At 42.5% G+C, this 17185-nt stretch overlaps 1 protein-coding gene across 1 annotated transcript in view; it reads left to right on the top strand.

The window, feature by feature from the left end:
- Nucleotides 1-16730, top strand: part of FEZF1 (FEZ family zinc finger 1) — a 33401-nt gene extending 16671 nt beyond the window's left edge. Inside the window, exon 6 of the mRNA XM_044422930.1 lies at nucleotides 16659-16730. Within this exon, the coding sequence (XP_044278865.1) occupies nucleotides 16659-16730 (72 nt within the window). The remainder of the gene's footprint in view (nucleotides 1-16658) is intronic.
- Nucleotides 16731-17185: the final 455 nt, after the last annotated feature.

Genomic DNA, 17185 nt, shown 5'->3' with positions numbered 1-17185 from the left:
TTCCCCCCTTTGCACCAAACCCACATTTTGTGGACCACGCATTCCGGACTGCCTTGTTTTCCTGCACTGTGGGCATTTGCTTGGTCCCGACTGAAGCCTCGCACCTCACGTGCGACTTTCTGTCCTTGAGGTCAGTGGCACAGTGGGTGCCCTTGGAGAACTCTCGTGGTGCTCACCGAGGTGGTTTTGTCTGTGTGTGTGTGAGAGAGGGAGGGAATGTCTATAGGTGGTGATACAGTGGATGAGGGGGGAAAGAAGGGGAGGGTTGTGTGTGTGGAGAGGAATGTGTTTGCTGGCAGATGGCGTGGGGGAGAGAAAAAGCACTTACCTGAAATAGGTTTCAGTTGGCACTGAAAACAGTGGGTCCAAAAGAGTTATTTTAGGTGTTACTGGTAACGGCACAGCTCTGCCTTGTACTCAATTGTTTGAGAAACTTATCTGTTTTTTAAGACTGCCCATGGCTCCAATAGCAACCATTTTGTGGTGGTGCCTAGGACAGCTTCTTATATTGCCAGATGAGTTCATGGGACCCCCAGTGTTGCCTGTTCCTGGCTTAAGAGAAAAAGCAGAGGTTGGAGCCTGTTTTAGGTGGGGGGCTGGATTGTTGGCTGGATGATGGCTGAAGCTGGGGCTATGTCCACCGACATCATCACTCCACCCATTTTGCCTGCCTCTGTGCAGAGAAAGTGCTCCATGTGAGGGAACTGCTCTGTGTAGGGCATGCAGTTCCCTGCCAGTCTCAACATGGAGAAAGTGACTCAGCCAACACTAGGAAGAACAGCTGCCCTGGCCTTGCCTTTGTGCTTTCCCCAGAAGTGGAAACAAGCAGACTGAACTGATGCTGAGAAGAATGGCTGCTTCTCATAGGGCAAGCCTAGGCCTCTGCTGGCCATGATCGCAGCTGTTACAGTGGGCACTTTCCTGCCAGGCAAGGAACTTGCTGCTCCTGACAGGAGAGAACAGCAGGGATGCCCTGAGAAGTTGAGCTTGGAGGGCAAGTCCTGCCCTCTGGAGACCTCCAAGGATGTGGAAGCTGTGTAGGTCAGAGTAGGCCTCCAGGCTGGACGTTCACCACCTGCCTCTTCACCATGAGCTCCAGTTGGATCCTTGGATTGCTGCTGGATGCTATCCTTTCTTGGGTAAACATTCTCAAGGAGGCTGAAGTTAATGCGCCACAGTTTTATAAATTAAAATTGAGACAACAGCAAGCTGAGAGCTGCAAAATAAATCCAAAGAGCAGGATGCAGCTCCCAAGCTTCAGTTTGACCACTGCTGGTATACTCCATTTGGTAGAAACTTGCCTCCCCACCAAAAAAAAAAAAAAAAAAAAAAAAAAAAATCCCGATATGATAAACTGTTGCTTATTCAATTTATGGTACACTAGGTTCTAAACTTGTCACAAAATAGAGGCTTCTCTAAAATGGCAATTGGAAAATTCCATAGCTACCTTTACCCTGCTGATCTTTTTAAGGGCTTGGAAGCAATTGGCAACAGAAGAGAACTGGACAGTGAGCGGAAAGCTACACTGGGCATTTTTAGCAGAAGTTATGACTGACTCATTGACCTGCCACACAATGCTCACCCTTAACCACTGTGCTCGTGATATTGCTGCCATTGTATCTTGGATTTCTTCAGAGCCGTTGCATCGCAATTTTTATCCTTATGCTTTTTCTGTGGTATATATGTCAGTGTGTGCTAAACTTGTGGTACTGTTTTGTGGGGGAAGGAATGGTTTCATTGGGCTTGAGGACTGGGTGGGATCGGTGTCTAAGAGAAAGTATCCTTTTGGGCTTTAGCAAAGCAGCAACTCTGAGAACAGAAGCTCAGGCAGCCTCTAGTTGGTTTCCTACCTCTGTCACCTCACCCAGTGCCTTCTCTTTCTCTCTCTCTGCTGAGTCCTGTGAAGTTAAGAGTAAATACAGTGCTGCTTCTGCCTTCTCCTCGTCTCCCAAGAACAACTTGCTGAAACTGTGTGTCTATTCAGAAGTAAATCTCATTATCTTTAATAACATTTACTCAGAAGTAAATCACATTGTCCTTCGTAGTGCTTTTTCTTAGGAAAGTCAGCACAGGAGAGAGCTATTCTTCCTTCAGGAATTGCTTTTGGCTGAAGTAGAATTGGGATTTGATCCATCTTGCTTCATCTTGTGGGAGGTTGGAGTATGGGACAAGCAGCACTGAAGCCCGCCATTTTTGTTCTTTCCCCCTTCTCCATTACATTTTTGTGAGGGATCAGGAGCAGCTGTCATTTTTTTTACTCTGCTTGTTAACTTGCTCAGCATTTAAACTCTGGAATTTTGCTTAAACTCCAGAATGCTAGTCCTGCAATTACATTAGTGTGAAATGAGATCACAGCTTCAACATAGTGGAAATGGTGCTGTGTTTATTAGCATGCAACTCAACATCAGTAAATGATTTTGTATAAATAATATGACTTTGCTCCAACGGGGCACCTCCACCACCAACAGGAGATAGACTGCAGTTCCTCCCCATTCTCTCTTTAACATGAAGACATCCGATTTTTCCTGTTACCTGGTAAAAGATTTCTGAAGAAATCCACCAGGAATTAGTGGAAAATGCCTTAGAAGCCAGGAACTTTACTATAAATGTGTGCAAGTTTGTGTTGGGGGCAGGGGAAAACAACACTCAGAGTCAGGAGACAGATGGAGTCCCTCTATTAGAGGAACCAAACAGGCAGACGTCATTGCAATGTAACAAGAAACTCTTGCATAATTGACGAAGTTCTCTGCTAATGCACAAACTGACTAGCTCACCATCCAACAGGGCACCTCCACCATCAACAGCAGCTTTACCAGTCAGCACACCATCCATGGCCAAGCTCTCACCTATACCTGCTGATGAACCTCTAGGGTTTGTGGAGACCAATACAATGCCAGCAATCAGGAGAAAATTGGAGAAGCTCACAGTGTTGTTGGAGATGCTGAAAGTACTATGTCTATGCCAACTATGTCTAGTGGAGTCTTATGAAAACAACCTTCAAATTAATCAAACACAGTCCAAGAAACACCACCTTTCAACACTTCCATTAAAATGGCTGACAGTATGTTAGGTGTAGAGCATGTTTCAAGTTTCCCAACATAGTAAAATTGTTCTCAAGGCGTACTCAAGTTCCTCTCATTTACACAAATGATACAATTCAAAAGCATCTGGAACAATTTTATCACAATGAAAGTGATTAAAGCACTCCAGACATCAACCTTGATGCCTGTGGAAGCACTCAAGCTTCCTCTATGGGAAAAGCACTGTCCAAGGCCAGTGGAAAACTTGCAGACAGTTGGTTCTTTCTGCACAGTTTTGGGGATGCTAAGAAAGTGTGTGTGCTCCTGTCCCGCAAGAGTAGTTGTAATTCAGCATCATTTTTTCCTACAGTAATGCAGAATTGGTGCACAGGACTGAGATGGACTTTCAGCATTTGACTCTGAATTTCCACAGAGGATATGTGCAGTGCATTGGAGAAAGAGACAGAGACTGTCTCACCAAGAAAGTGATTGAAGATTCTTCTGCACCCTCACATTAAAGTATGATGGCATTGCCGACTGAACTAGAACTGATAAAATGTTTGTAACAGTGAAAGTCATTCACAGATCTGGGCATGAAGAGTGATAGGATTCGGATGCTCATGAAGTCTTCAGCTGCGATGCAAAAGGCATGCTGATTCCAGGTGAAGAAGGCTGCAGCATGACAACTGGACCTCCAGTGCAGCAGATGAGCACATCTTCATGCCTGCATCCTCCTTGATCAGAGATGAAGCATCTGTTGGCATAGTGGGAAAGTCCGGTCTGTAGACTCCATTCCAATCCAAAATGAGGGATAATGATCAAGCAGTCATAATGTGCCATCTATCAGTCAAATATTGCATGAAGATAACTTAACATCAGTGATTTTGGGCCCATGTTCCAGCACCTTGTAGGGTTGAGCACACATGTCCAGACATCAAGGCTCAGACCCAGAGAAGTGAAGGACATTGCAGAGGCTAAGAACTGCCGACTCCTTTCACGCCCCAGGCTTTTTGAAGGCAGTTGAACAGACTTTTCCTTTTCTCCTCCGCAGTCAGTTCAAGTGATTTGACATCCTGTAATCCTATTTATAAAGCACTTTCTCTGTAGCTTGAAGTGCCTGGTCTTACCTCATCTTGGAAACTAAGCAGGGCTAGGTCTGGTTAGAACCTGGATGGTTGACTGGGCTGTATGATTCCTTTGTTTTACACTGCTTGGCTTCAGCTATGGGCCGTATGGAAATGCAAGAGGAGGAGGAGGAGGAGGAGGCAACATGTGGGTTTCTCGCACTCTTCCTTGTTGAAAATAACTGCTTACTTCTGTCCTTTTCTTTGCATTTGCTTGGTGGGTGAGTCAAGGCTTTCAAGGATGAAGCTTTTATACAGCCAGTGCAAACAGTGGTGCTGAAATGAATTCAGCCGATAAAGCATAAGAAATGCAAGGAACACTACCTGAATGTATCTGATGGGAGAAATGAAACTCTGTGTGTTATGAAGTTCTTGACTCTCTTGTTGGATTCTTGAATCAACATGTTAAAATTGATACTGATTTGTTGCTGATTCAAAATACTTTTTACCACCATAAAACTTTCAGTAAACCTGGAAGCAGTTCACAGGCTGCTTGGTACAGAGACTCATAACAGCCAGGTTAGATTACTACAGCACTCTTTGTGTGGGACTGCCCTTGAAGGCTATCCAGAAGCTGCTCCTTCTGCCAAATCTGACCACTGGACTGAAAACTGGGCCAGAGGGTTGGAACAGATTACATCAATTGTAGCCTACCCGTTCAGAATACCTGTATGCTTCCAAGCCCAATCCAAGGTGCTGGTTTTAAGCTATACAACTTCACACACCTTTGAGCTAGGATACACGATGGAGTGCCTCTCCCCACTTGAGTTTTCCCAGACAGTGTGATCAACATGAGGCCCACCTCTGAGTACCAGCTCCAAAGAAAACTGAGGGAGTTGCAGTAAGTGAGAGAGACTTCTCACTGTTGACTCCCTATATTTGTGGAGTATCTCACCACCTAAGCCTGCCTGGCATCAGCTTTTGTCACCTTTTGGGTGCCAGGTTAAGACTGCTTCCTTTTCTCATATATTTAATGGTGCTTACGGGTGTTTAATGGTATGATGAAGCTGTGTTAGCTACTTTGCCTGGTCTGGTTATCTTGAAATAGTATCAGCTGTTGATCTTTAAAAAAAAGTTTTGTATATTGAAAGATTTCTTTTGTGACTTGTGAACAGCCTAGACAGCTTTCACTAGGCAGTATAAAAATGAAATAATGACTACATGCCACTGTTGTGTACCTACATATACTGTTGATCTATGCCTGATTTAAATGCCATTGACTAGACAAGCAGTTGGTTCCAAGTATATATGATTATTATAAGGCTATGAAGATTGAAAGGAGACACTAACCATCTTAATATTCTGCCCTGTTAAGAGAATGTATCTATTACATATAATATGTCTATAAAAGATAATGCATCTATTCCTTTTAAGAAACAATCTTGTTCCTTATTAAAGTCCATATTCCTAGCTGCAGAAAAACTTAGATTCCAATGCACATTTTTCTGTTTACACAAAATGTATACAGCTGCATATTTGAATAAACCCTGCTTTTGACCTCAGTGTTCTCCGTCTGTAAAATGGGAGTGCTAATTGGTTGTCTTTGGTTCTGCAAGCTAGTTTTAGCCCTGATCTCTGGTAATGCACTTGTAGATACATCCCAGCATCTGGTTCATGTGATGCAGTAGATAATACATTCTGCTCTGTGTACCATTTTGTTTCTGGCTCTGGTTGGTAGACATCAGATTTCTAGTAAACAACAAAATAGATCTTGCAAGTTTGATGTTTGTCCACCTCTGTTATACTGGACCAGGGCACATAAGAAGCTATGTGACTGGCTGGTTGTATGTTTGTGTGGAAATGGATATTAAAGTTTCCACTCTGTGCCTATACAACTCTAAATTCACTTGCCTGGAAGGCTGTTCCTTTGAACCAAGTAGGAGTAGTCTGATACAAGTGCGCCGTACATTGCCTTTGAAAGTCTTAAGTCATGTCTCTTATTTTGGTGGCTTTTTATTTATTTATTTATTTAAAATTTTTGTATGCTGTCCCATTCACATGAGCCTCGGGACAGCTTACATACAATAAATAAACACAATACAAATACAAAGTGCACATAAAATTATATTCAGTGGGTCTACTCTAATCAGGCCTAATATTGGATATAGTGCTGAGGGATTCAGGGCATTGAACCTGAGGGATTCAGGGCAAACTCTGAGATCAGAGTTGCACTGAACTCAGGTCCAGTTTTCCAGAGGTGAGAACCTGCAAGGTTCTGTTCTAAAAAGAGCTTCTTTATCAAAGTAACAGGCCTTCTTCATAAAGTCTATAGACCCTGCAGTTTCTTCTTTTACTTTCTGGTTTCCTGACAGAAGTTAAATCAACACACTTTATGTTATTTAGAACCAGTGTGTTGCTAAATCTCTTTACTGAAAGATTACATGGGCACTCTGCAGTGTTTGTGCAAAACAGATCTACGCTCAGAAGAAAATTTGGTACAAACTTGGCGTCAATAAACAACTTCTCAATAGACATATGAATCTACAGTATGCATTCATTTAATTAGCATTTTAATGTGTGAATTTTTAAATATCTTGGTATTTTGTGAAAATGGCCGTTGACTGAAAATGAGTTCACAGTTTTCTTTTTAAATGTTCAGTTAATTGGATAACAAGCAATGAAATATTATTCAGTGCATAGTGCTATTTCTGCAGTTCTTTGTGTTGGCCCCTTTCCCCAATCAATCCCATTTTTAGTTCTTTGTGTTTAAATCATAACCCCAAACTAGCACATGAGCCCAGCTTGGCATGGGTTGAAATTGCCCAGAGTTTGATACAGTCAAGTCTGCTGTCCTCCTTACTTATGCCCCCTGCCATGGTGCAACCTTATGACCCCCTCAGGGATGGTCCTGAGCATGCCATTCCCCTGAGGCGGACTGCCCCACAACCTGGGGAAGAGCAGCCATACAACTCTTTACCTTTGATGCTTCCCCCTTCCCACCAGCTTCCAACTGTATCCACTGAAAACCTATGTCTACTTGCAACTGTAGTAGTTTATGGTTCAAGCACAAAGACATGTTTTTGAGAACCAAATAGACCCAAGATACAAAATCTTAGGTTCCACTTGGTATGTATGCTAAGTTTCATCTGTCGAGCTTTCATGGTCTTGGTCTGTAGAGCTGACAAATGGACAGACATGGATTCTCTTCTATTATTGTAGATGATCTCCTACTCATAAGAGTTACCATATTCAAGACTGTGCCTCCTGGCTCTGCCTTTTTAACAGCACTCTGCTCCACTGGACTCATCCATTACATCAGTGCATTGAACACAGATGCTACAAAGGGGCCCTGCTTTGTCCAGTGTTGTGGACCATGTTAGACTCCCAGCTGTAAGCATAGCCCAAAGAGGGAAACACCAAGGAGCCCACACAAACAAATGTGACACAATCACAAAAGTGCCTTTTAATTTCGTGCCAGCTTGCCCAGTGTTTTGATATGAACTTTCTCAAGGATATTGTACATTCCATTTTGATTATGCTTGCATTTAATGCATGGAAACGGTGGCTGTACAATGCCAGACGCAAGTCCAAAATGATTGGCTATTCCCTAATGCATGAGTCCAAAGTGTAGTGTGCATAACTTCTGAATAAGGGTTCATGTTGGCTGGGTAGATTGGAAATAATTGTGGGACAGTAATTGTGGGACCCCTTTTACTCTGGGGAAAGACACTCAAAGAGCCAGTGTGCTGTATGGTTAGCATACTAGTCTGGGATTTGGAAGCTCTTGGGGCAAATCCCCACTCAGCCATGGAACTCATGAGCTGCATCTTATGGCCACCAGACAGAGCCTAGACAGCCATAGGAGAGGTTAGAGCAAGCACAGACAGCTTTGTTTTGGTTTTGTATCCTGCCAGATAAATGGCACTTTAGCCATAACTTTTGAATGAACATGCTCAAAGTATTCTTGACTTTGCACAGCTATATGGCTTCAGAAATGAGGTCTGAGAATTTCTGTTTTTAAGCTATGTTTGGATTTTATTTTAACATGTAGTCAATGTAACTGCATTTTTAACTTTTGTATACTTTCAGATGTTTCAATTGTGTACTTTCAATGATGTGAGCCATCTAGAGTCCAAACCCCTGGGAATAAGTGGGAAAAAATATATATATATATATATATATATATATATATATATATATATATATATAGTTTTAATACTGTAAAGCTGGTTGTAAGAAGTGCTTTTATGTGTCTGTTCATTTCAGAACTTGACCTACAAATATGGTTAGGATGACATTTTGCTCTAGTTGCCATGATTTCATACACCATTTTCCTTGTTCATACTCCTTAGTTCAGGGGTGTCCAAACTTTTTGCAAAGAGGGCCAGATTTGGTGAGGTGAAAATGTGGGGGGGCCGACCATTCAGCCTGACATTCTTTGAACCATTAACATTAAACGCAAATGAACTATTTTATGAAAGACTAAACAAATAACTGCACTAATGTGAAGGGTGATACTGAGATCTCGACTGCATTATATAGGCCAGGTCTGGCTCAAAAACAGTGGTTTTGATGCGCAAGATGTCACGCAGGTGAAAGTCACTTAATCTCGTCCTCACACAGGTCTTGTTAATGTTCATAACTGAGAATGTCTTCTCGCACAAGTATTTCGGACCAAACAAGCTCAGCATTTTCTTAGCAAATGTTCGAATCTCTTGGAACCAGTCTTTATCCAGCTGGCAGTAGAAGTTGACAAGAGGGAGCTGTTGGTGCCGACTGCAACACTCGGCGTCACACTGCAGCTCAATGAGCTCCAGCTGCAGGTGGTCTGGAGCGTCATCAGGGTCCACAGAGAAAGGAGATGAAAAAAGTGTGATCTCCTTTTCAATAGCTGCAAAATCCCGAAAGTGCTGTTGAAACTCCTCAGCCAGAGATGAGATGTCTGCTTCATACCTCCTTATTTGTGCACTCATATTGTTTTGTGGAAAACTGGTCATTATTTCCTGCAGCAATCAGAAATGTGTGGTATTGGGCTGCGTTTGTGACAGGTGCCTTTGGAAAAGTAGCAGCTTGGTCCCAAAGGCTTTGATATGTGAATACAGTTGGCTTACCACTGCATTTTGCCCCTGAAGGCTCGTGTTCAGCACTTTCAGATGTCATGTCAACTAAAAATCTAAAATCAGCCAGCCAAACAGGATCAGATAGCTCTGGCATCGGTTGTCCCTTTTTTGCCAAGAATTGTCCAATTTCCTCCCTAAGAGAATAGAAGCGCTGCAGTGCAGACCCCTGACTGAGCCACCTCATTGTGATACACAACATCTCCATATTCAGCCTGGATGTCAAGTAGAAACTGTTGAAACTGGAGGTGGCACAGGGCTTTGGAGTGAATATAATTAATAGCCTTCATCACCGGTTTCATAACATGATCATATTTCAGATGTTTGGCACAGAGAACTTGTTGGTGAATAATACAGTGGAGTTTTATAGCTTTGCCTCCTTCTTCGTTGACTTTGTTACAGACTAGGGTTGATAATCCACTTCACTCACCAGCCATGGCAGGTGCTCCATCCGTAATAATCCCAGTGACTTTATTCCATGGTAGTTTCATGTCATCTACGGCAGAACAAACAGAAACAAATAAATCTGTTCCTCTTGTTTGGTCCTTAAGGCTCTGGAGGTCAAGTAGCTCTTCACTCACGTTCATGTCATTGTCCACTCCTCTCAAAAAAATCAATAACTGAGTGGTGTCAGATGCATATGTGCTTTCGTCACAGGCTAACGAAAAAACGTCATTCTCCATTCCTTTTGCCTCTAACTGTCTCTTAATATCAGATGAAACATCTTCAGTTCTCCGTACCACACTGTTACGAGCCAGACAAACATTGGCAAACTCTTGCTGCTTCTCAGGACAAATTTTCTCCACCATTTTCATCACGCAGTCTTTAATAAATTCACCCTCAGTAAAAGGTTTGCAGTGCTTGGCAATCAGCATTGCCACCTCGTAGCTCGCCTTTGTGGCATTTTCATTTGACTCATGGGCTCTTGTGAAAAAGCGCTGCTGTGCCGTTAAAGCAGCTTCCAGTTCCTTCAATTTTTTGCCGCGTTCGTTCCCAGTTAGCTTGTTGTAGTTAGCATGTTTCGTCTGGTAGTGCCTCTTGATATTGAATTCCTTGAAAACAGCCACAGTCTCTTAGCAAATTAGGCAGATACAGTTGTTTCGTATTTCAGTGAAAAAATACTCCCATTTCCACTTGTCCTGGAAACAGCGGCCCTCGCTGTCAACTTTCCTTTTTTTAGTTACAGTTGCCATTTTAGAAATGGGCACACAAGCCTTGTGTCACAAGGGTCACGCAGAGAGAGTGCTGACTCAGGTCTAGTGCCGTCTTCTGGTGAAATATAACCACCAGCCTTGAAGGAGCAGGAGGCAGCAGGGGACAACTGCGGGAACCACTGTGCAGTGAAGGGAAAAACGTTGGCCGGCGGGGATGAGTGACAGGCTGAGCCGGTGGGGAGAAGAGGCTGCGGGCTGCTCGAAATTTGAAAATGGGCCGCAATTGGCCCCCGGACCGGAATTTGGACATGCCTGTCTTAGTTGATTCAGGGCCAAACTGTAAGTTTTTCTAAGTACACAGAGGGTAGTTTCCCTTATTCTCATGTTGGTGGGTACAGCCCTAATTCACATTGGGACAAGAGCATTTTGGAAAGGGAGCATTAAACCTTTCTCCAACTTGTTTGCCTCCACAAAAATGATTACACTTCCTCACTACTATGGTGGGTTGAAGAAAAAGGAAAAGTCTACATTGGACTCCAAGTAATGAGACCCCTTTTCAGTTATTTAAACTAATTTTTGATATGTTCCAATCATGTCTATGTACAGAAATATGCAGGGATGGGAAACTGCCTTTAGAAGAAGAAGGACTCCAGTTCTTCTCTCCAAAATAAACAAAGGAAGGGAGGGGGAACAAATGCTTTGGAAAAATCCTTCAGTGTTGTTAATGGATGGTTGACAGGACAAAGCTAGTTTATCCGTTAGATATGACTGAAGAGTCTTTAGATGCACAAGTTGTGTGATCAGGCATGTACACCCAGTGTGGTACTTTGATTAATTGCCGAGCCTGTAATGCAGAGAAAGGGCACCAGCTTGTCAGTGAGATCTAAACAAATTAAAGAGAAATTTTAAAATGAAGCTTGGAGAAGTTGAGTGTTGCATTTATGGTTCATTAACTATTAGCACTAGCAGCAGTGCAAAATGCTTGTTAATTAACTTACTGTATCCATTACACAGCCTATTAGCCACCAGCACTGGGAAACTGTTTGAAATGAGATGAAGTGTGATCTGAGGCATAATAAGCCAGCTTAAGTTTTCCCCATAAAAGTTCACATTCAGGAGATCTGTGCTGCAGAAACCTGTCAATACTTCATACTTCCTTTGTGCAATTTCCATGTTAACTCTAAGCAAAAGCCTGTGAGCAACAACCACAGCTGAAAAGATTTGATTTTGCAGTAAAATCAAATCATTTGGTATTTCTTCTTATCTCCTCTTTTCTCACATCAGAAAAAAGGGAATATGTATGAAATAGCCAATAGCACAACACTCTAGGATTCGCCTTATTCAATTCTTTATTTAGCTTGCCTAAGGATATGCTATTGTGCCATTGGCTATTTCACTCTTGAAATTGTCTTCACACCAGTGTTGGGACCTGTTGTCAAGGAGAACAGATGGAATTCAGAGTGGTATATTTCTTTCTTTAAAACCCCGCTCCTAATTCCACCTTCTTGTATGCTCTTGTTATTGCAGACCAAAGTGGGTCATAACAAGATAGCTCCTAAAATTATGCCCTTTTCCCAATGAAAAGAGGCTGCTTCCAGTGAAGAATCATGGGAAATTAGCTGCTGGAGATGGCTGGAAGTAATGCTAGCCCTGTTAGTACCCTCCCACCCCCACAAACATTTTGAAGAGAATGTTATATGCAGCAAAATGGGAACAAATGAAATGCACTTAAGGCAGGTGATGAAGAGAACGAGATAATAAGGAAACAACAGTAGGCAACATATTACAAGCAGCAAACTCCCCCAATCACAATAGAATGATATTCTGAGAAGTCTGGAGAGACTGCCCACTGAACCTAGGGCTAGCGAAAGCCTGTATGCTGTCATGGCTGGAGAGATGGCCTGGGACTCTGGAGATCTGGCTTCCAGCTCCGACTGAGCCATGAAGATCAGAGCAGCCTTTAGGTCAGTCACTGACTCTCAGTCCCAGGCACCTCTGATGCTTGTTTGTTTTCTTGCTTGCTTTTAATATTAATCTTTTGCTGTGAGGACATCAAGCTGTGATTACCTGGGAAAAAGCCCACCAAACTCAGTGGAACGTACTTCTGGATGAACATGCATAGGCTTGTCTTACGTGTAATGAAGACTTCTGTACCAGACAAAGAACTGAAGAACACAACTCCCTACATATTTCGCTAGAGAAAAGACCTATGACTCCCAGTCCTGGACAATGAAGGGGAATAATGAACAGTAGCATGAAAAGTAGCCAATGAATAAGTAAATGAATAGCATAAATGGTCATCATTGTCATCGTAGTAATAACAATGATAAGCCATAGAATCTGAAATTCAGCAGGTGGTGCTAGAAAGATTAGGCAGGCATTTAATCCAAGTGGCTAAGATTACACAGTACCTTAAAAAAGTAAATTCTCAGCTCTGCTGCTTACAAGTATTACCTTTCTCTTGTGATGACCAGGTAAGCCTTTCTGGGAGCTAGTGTTGGGCTTCACAGAGAGCAAGTCTAGGGGACTGCACGACTTTGCATTGGCCCAGCCTAAATCACAAGATTGCTCTGATGACAAAATAAGCGAGGGTAGTATTGGGAGAGATCCATGTTTGCTATTGTGAGCTTAGTGGAAGAGGAGCAGGATAAACATACTGGAAATAAATGACATCAATAAAATTATACAAATAAGTGGGTCCAGAGTGTCTGAATCCTAAGTTCAGCATGCCTGAACTTAACTTGGGGACACCAGACAGAAAATCTTGCAACAGCTATGGCTGTTCCCAGGAATTATTCTGCTTCCAAAACTGGTGTTCAAATGGAAAACTCATGTTTCAGGAGTAATAAGGGAAACAACCTTGTAAATGTTATAAGAGGTCTCCTTGAATTGAGCTCCAAAATTTAGTTTGTTACCCTCAATGAAAGCAAAGCCTAAGGATTTCCAGTTGTTAATACAGAAGCTCCTCCCTCTGCCCACCCCCATCCCAGTAAGGTTTTAGATGATCTCCACTGTCACTGTAAGAGTGGCACCCTTACTGTGAGTATGCTCCATCTGCCTTGCTAATTTACTCTAACCCTAAACCTTTCCATAAGCTTACATTCCCTATCAAACCAGAACCACAGGCCAGCAGAGGTTTTAGCTAACAAGTCAAATGGTGTTTCAATTATGTCCTGAAAAATTAGCATTTTCAGGTCTGCCTGCTGTTGCCATGAACTGCTTGTAGTGAATGTCAACAGCACTTGCCCCTCTATCAGTTTGGTAAGTATAGCACATACCTTCCAGCAGTCTAGATAAGTGCCATTGAAGCAGGCAAGCTGAAATTTAAAGATTAATGAAAAAAAAAGGGTTTCACCACACTTATTGATGATCTGATCTTGTGAGATATGGAGTGGATGGGATACTTACTGCTTCTCCTAACTCAAGTCCTAAGGCTTTTTCCATTGGGAATCACCATTGCCACACCTGATGTTAAAATCACCACAGATTTAAAGAAGATAGGTAGGACAGTCTGAGAAAAGACTATCTAGTAAATCATCCAGTTGAATCCCAACCTTGGATGGATCCTTCCCTTTGTTATACAATTGGGACAATGCTTACCCCAAGAGGGTGCCCTCCAGATATTTTAGACTAAAACCGATCACCCCAGTCATCATGGCCAATGGTTATGGATGATGTGAACTGTAGTCCAAAATGTTTGGAGAGCAACAACTTAACAATGGTTGGCATATAGCATTTTTAAGATAAAAAAAATGCACAAAAATGGTGTGTTCTTGACAACTAACTTGAGTGACAGTTTTATTTAGAAAGGCAGGGTAAATCAAACAAGTAAGCAAGTAATGAAGGGGGCCAGGTGAGGTGGGGGTTGAATTGCCACTCCATACTTATTCTGTTTCCATGAATGACCACCCATCACTTCTTTCCACTGCAGCTCGCATTCTGAAAAACCTGCATGCTGGTTGCAAAGTTGGATGAAAATTTGTCCAGAGGGAGAGCCATGCTTTTTCTTTTTCTTTTTTGGCAGCAGAACCCCAAGTATCTTTTGGCACCTTAATGGCTAACATTTTTGGCACCTGCTTATCATCAGATGTACGGAATGAAGTGGATTTCTTCCCCCAACATTTTTTCATCTTTAAGATGCCACAAGACTCTTCATTGTATTTAACTTCTAGCTTTAGGTGGGAGCTTTCAGGGAGAAACCATATCTCTTTAATCTTTAGACAGGATCTTATATACACATTGAGCAACTGCATTTATTTACATGGGGACTTGCTTCCTGGTACATCTCACAGTCCCCTGGAGTGGAGAGGAATATCAGGATCAAGTCCATGGCTATGTCAGAGGTAAAGAGTTTTGGTATTCTTCAGCATATCTATGAAGAGCTTAAGTCTTTCTAGGTAACCAGTGGCCAGAACAATAAATAGTAGTTCCTTTAAAAAAAATGGAAACCACAATAGTAGCTTTATGCGTGTATGTGTGAGTGTCCCAGGTTTTATAGAATACTAGTGAGCAGATCCATCTTTGTACCAGTTGGAATAGTCCTTAGCTTGATACACTTAGGGAGGAATCCTATGCATGCTTAGATAGGGAAGTCCTACAACTCCCATCATGCAACAGACATGGATTTGTAGGACTTTTTCTGTCTAAGCATGCATAGGATTGCTCTCCAAAGACTTCCAGCAAATTTTCATTGCTGCCACAGCTGGACAAATGATGCCCACCCCATTTGGGTGAAGAAATGCCTGCTAGCTTCCTTGGCATGGCCCCTACCAAGGTGAACCCCTGCCTTAGACTCCTAGGACTCTGGACTACAATGTTATACATTGGTTAGGAAAGTCTGTCACCTACTGAGAAAAAATGGTGTTGCAGGCCTCAAAATGGATACATTTACATTAATTAAAATTAATGTGTTTTACATATAATGTAACTATATATCCTGAGATATATATCCCCAGGACCTCCTTAGTATTCATAGCAAGTTTCAGGGGTCTACATTTCATGGTCTTGGTGATACGGTGGTGATGGACAGACAGACAGACAGACAGACAGACAGACAGACATCCTTTTTTATTATCAGAGATAATAATACTGATAACTTTAGTGCCTGAATAAGCTGGGACTGGAATGAAAACCAAACCAAACCTTGAAATGTAGGGAAATTGTGAAGCAAGGTATGTCAATTAGGGAAGGGCGATGGAAGAAACGGACATACATACACACAGAGAGAGGCAGAGGGGTATGTTTTTATAAAAATAACATATCAGACAGTACTCTGCATATATATTATCTGCAGATGATTATGAACAGTGGTTTCTATGCAGGGCACAAATGGGAGTTGATTTCCTAAGATTAGCAACATGAATGGTTTAATTTTTCTTCTGACTGTAAAGAAAAAGATCTGCATTGCATAACGTGCTGGTTGCACATTCTAAGAAATCTGGATTCAAATTGGATTAGCTCACACATAAAAATGAGTCTGACTGTCAAAGCCTGACTCCTGGTGGAATTCTGCCTGCAGAATAAACACTATTCAATTCAGCACGGTGGGCAATCTCCAGACAGAATAGCAAGCGTGGTGTGCAGGCCAGAGTAACAGTATATTGGACATGTCTTTGTTTTTGAGGAAATGGGAACCTTGCTAAGTTCTGACTGGCATTATCAGCCTCTTGGGCAGGTGTAAAAAGCCAGAGAAGCTTGGCAAGGGCAGGCTGAAGGGAGTCTGTGTGAGAAACCAAAAGGAAAGTTGGTCTTGACTGATAATTTCTTTTTGGGGTATATGTCCGATAGTCCTGACTAATCTCAGACATTAGTAAGGAGATGGGGGTGAGGTGGGGTGGGTGGGAGACTGATCCCAGTGCAACCCCAAGAGCCGGTGCAATGAGCTAGGATCCAGGTGAATGGTGCAATGAGCTAGGATCCAGGTGAATGGTCACAGCTGCTTTAAATTCAGTTTACCTGCCAGGAAACCACAGAACTTCCATGAACAAGCAGGGCCTCTTTGTCAGCCTATGAAAAAACTCTGCATGCATTTGCATGAGGTTCATACAAATAAATTATGTATTTGTATAATTTATTTGTATTTAAAACTATTTTAAAACTTTAAAATAGTTTTAAAAATAGGGAGTTAGGTGGAATCCTCCAGGTAGAAAAACACAAAAACACATATGGTGCCCTCTGGTGGAAATACGTTGTACTTCAGAGCAGCAACAGATTTGAAAAATATCTGCTCTTTGATCAGATTCGCTACAGATAGTTAAATTTATTGTTGCATACCTTCCTTTTTTCATCTCTCACTTCTTCCAGGATCAACGTCAAAAGGAGTCATGGCTGACACTGGCCAAGGACCCATCCCACAGCAGGGACCCACTGACTTAAACCCCTGGAGCTGCTTCTCTGCATTATTGCAAGCTGCTTGTTAACCTGCCTCTTGGTCTGACCCCTTAGTGATGGGGAAGACAGGAGTAATAGATGCCACAGCCAAGCTTCTTGATGTTGTCTGGAGATGCTGAGAGTTACTGTCTGATACATTCCTGCTCCAGATCGTGCTGCTTTTTCTGGCATCTTTTCATGTAGACCTCTGGGGGAAACCAGAGGGACTGGGTCGAGGCCCGGTCTCCTCCTATCTAATCCTGCCTTACATTTAACCGGTCACTCTGACATCGCTCTCATAACCAACTTGGCTTTCCTCATTCTCTTCAGTCTGTCAAGCAACTGTTCTCAGCCTGATCTGCCACAGATCTGTTGGGCTACAATTCCCAACATTCCCAAGGCACCTTGCTGGGAAATGTTCCTCCAGCCAGTGTTGGACCACAACTCCCCGGACATGCATA

The sequence above is a fragment of the Varanus komodoensis genome, unplaced genomic scaffold (assembly GCF_004798865.1).
Source record: "Varanus komodoensis strain SLA01 unplaced genomic scaffold, ASM479886v1 scaffold13_1, whole genome shotgun sequence".
Classification (NCBI taxonomy): Eukaryota; Metazoa; Chordata; class Lepidosauria; order Squamata; family Varanidae; genus Varanus; species Varanus komodoensis.
This window is presented reverse-complemented; position numbering and strand designations above follow the sequence as displayed.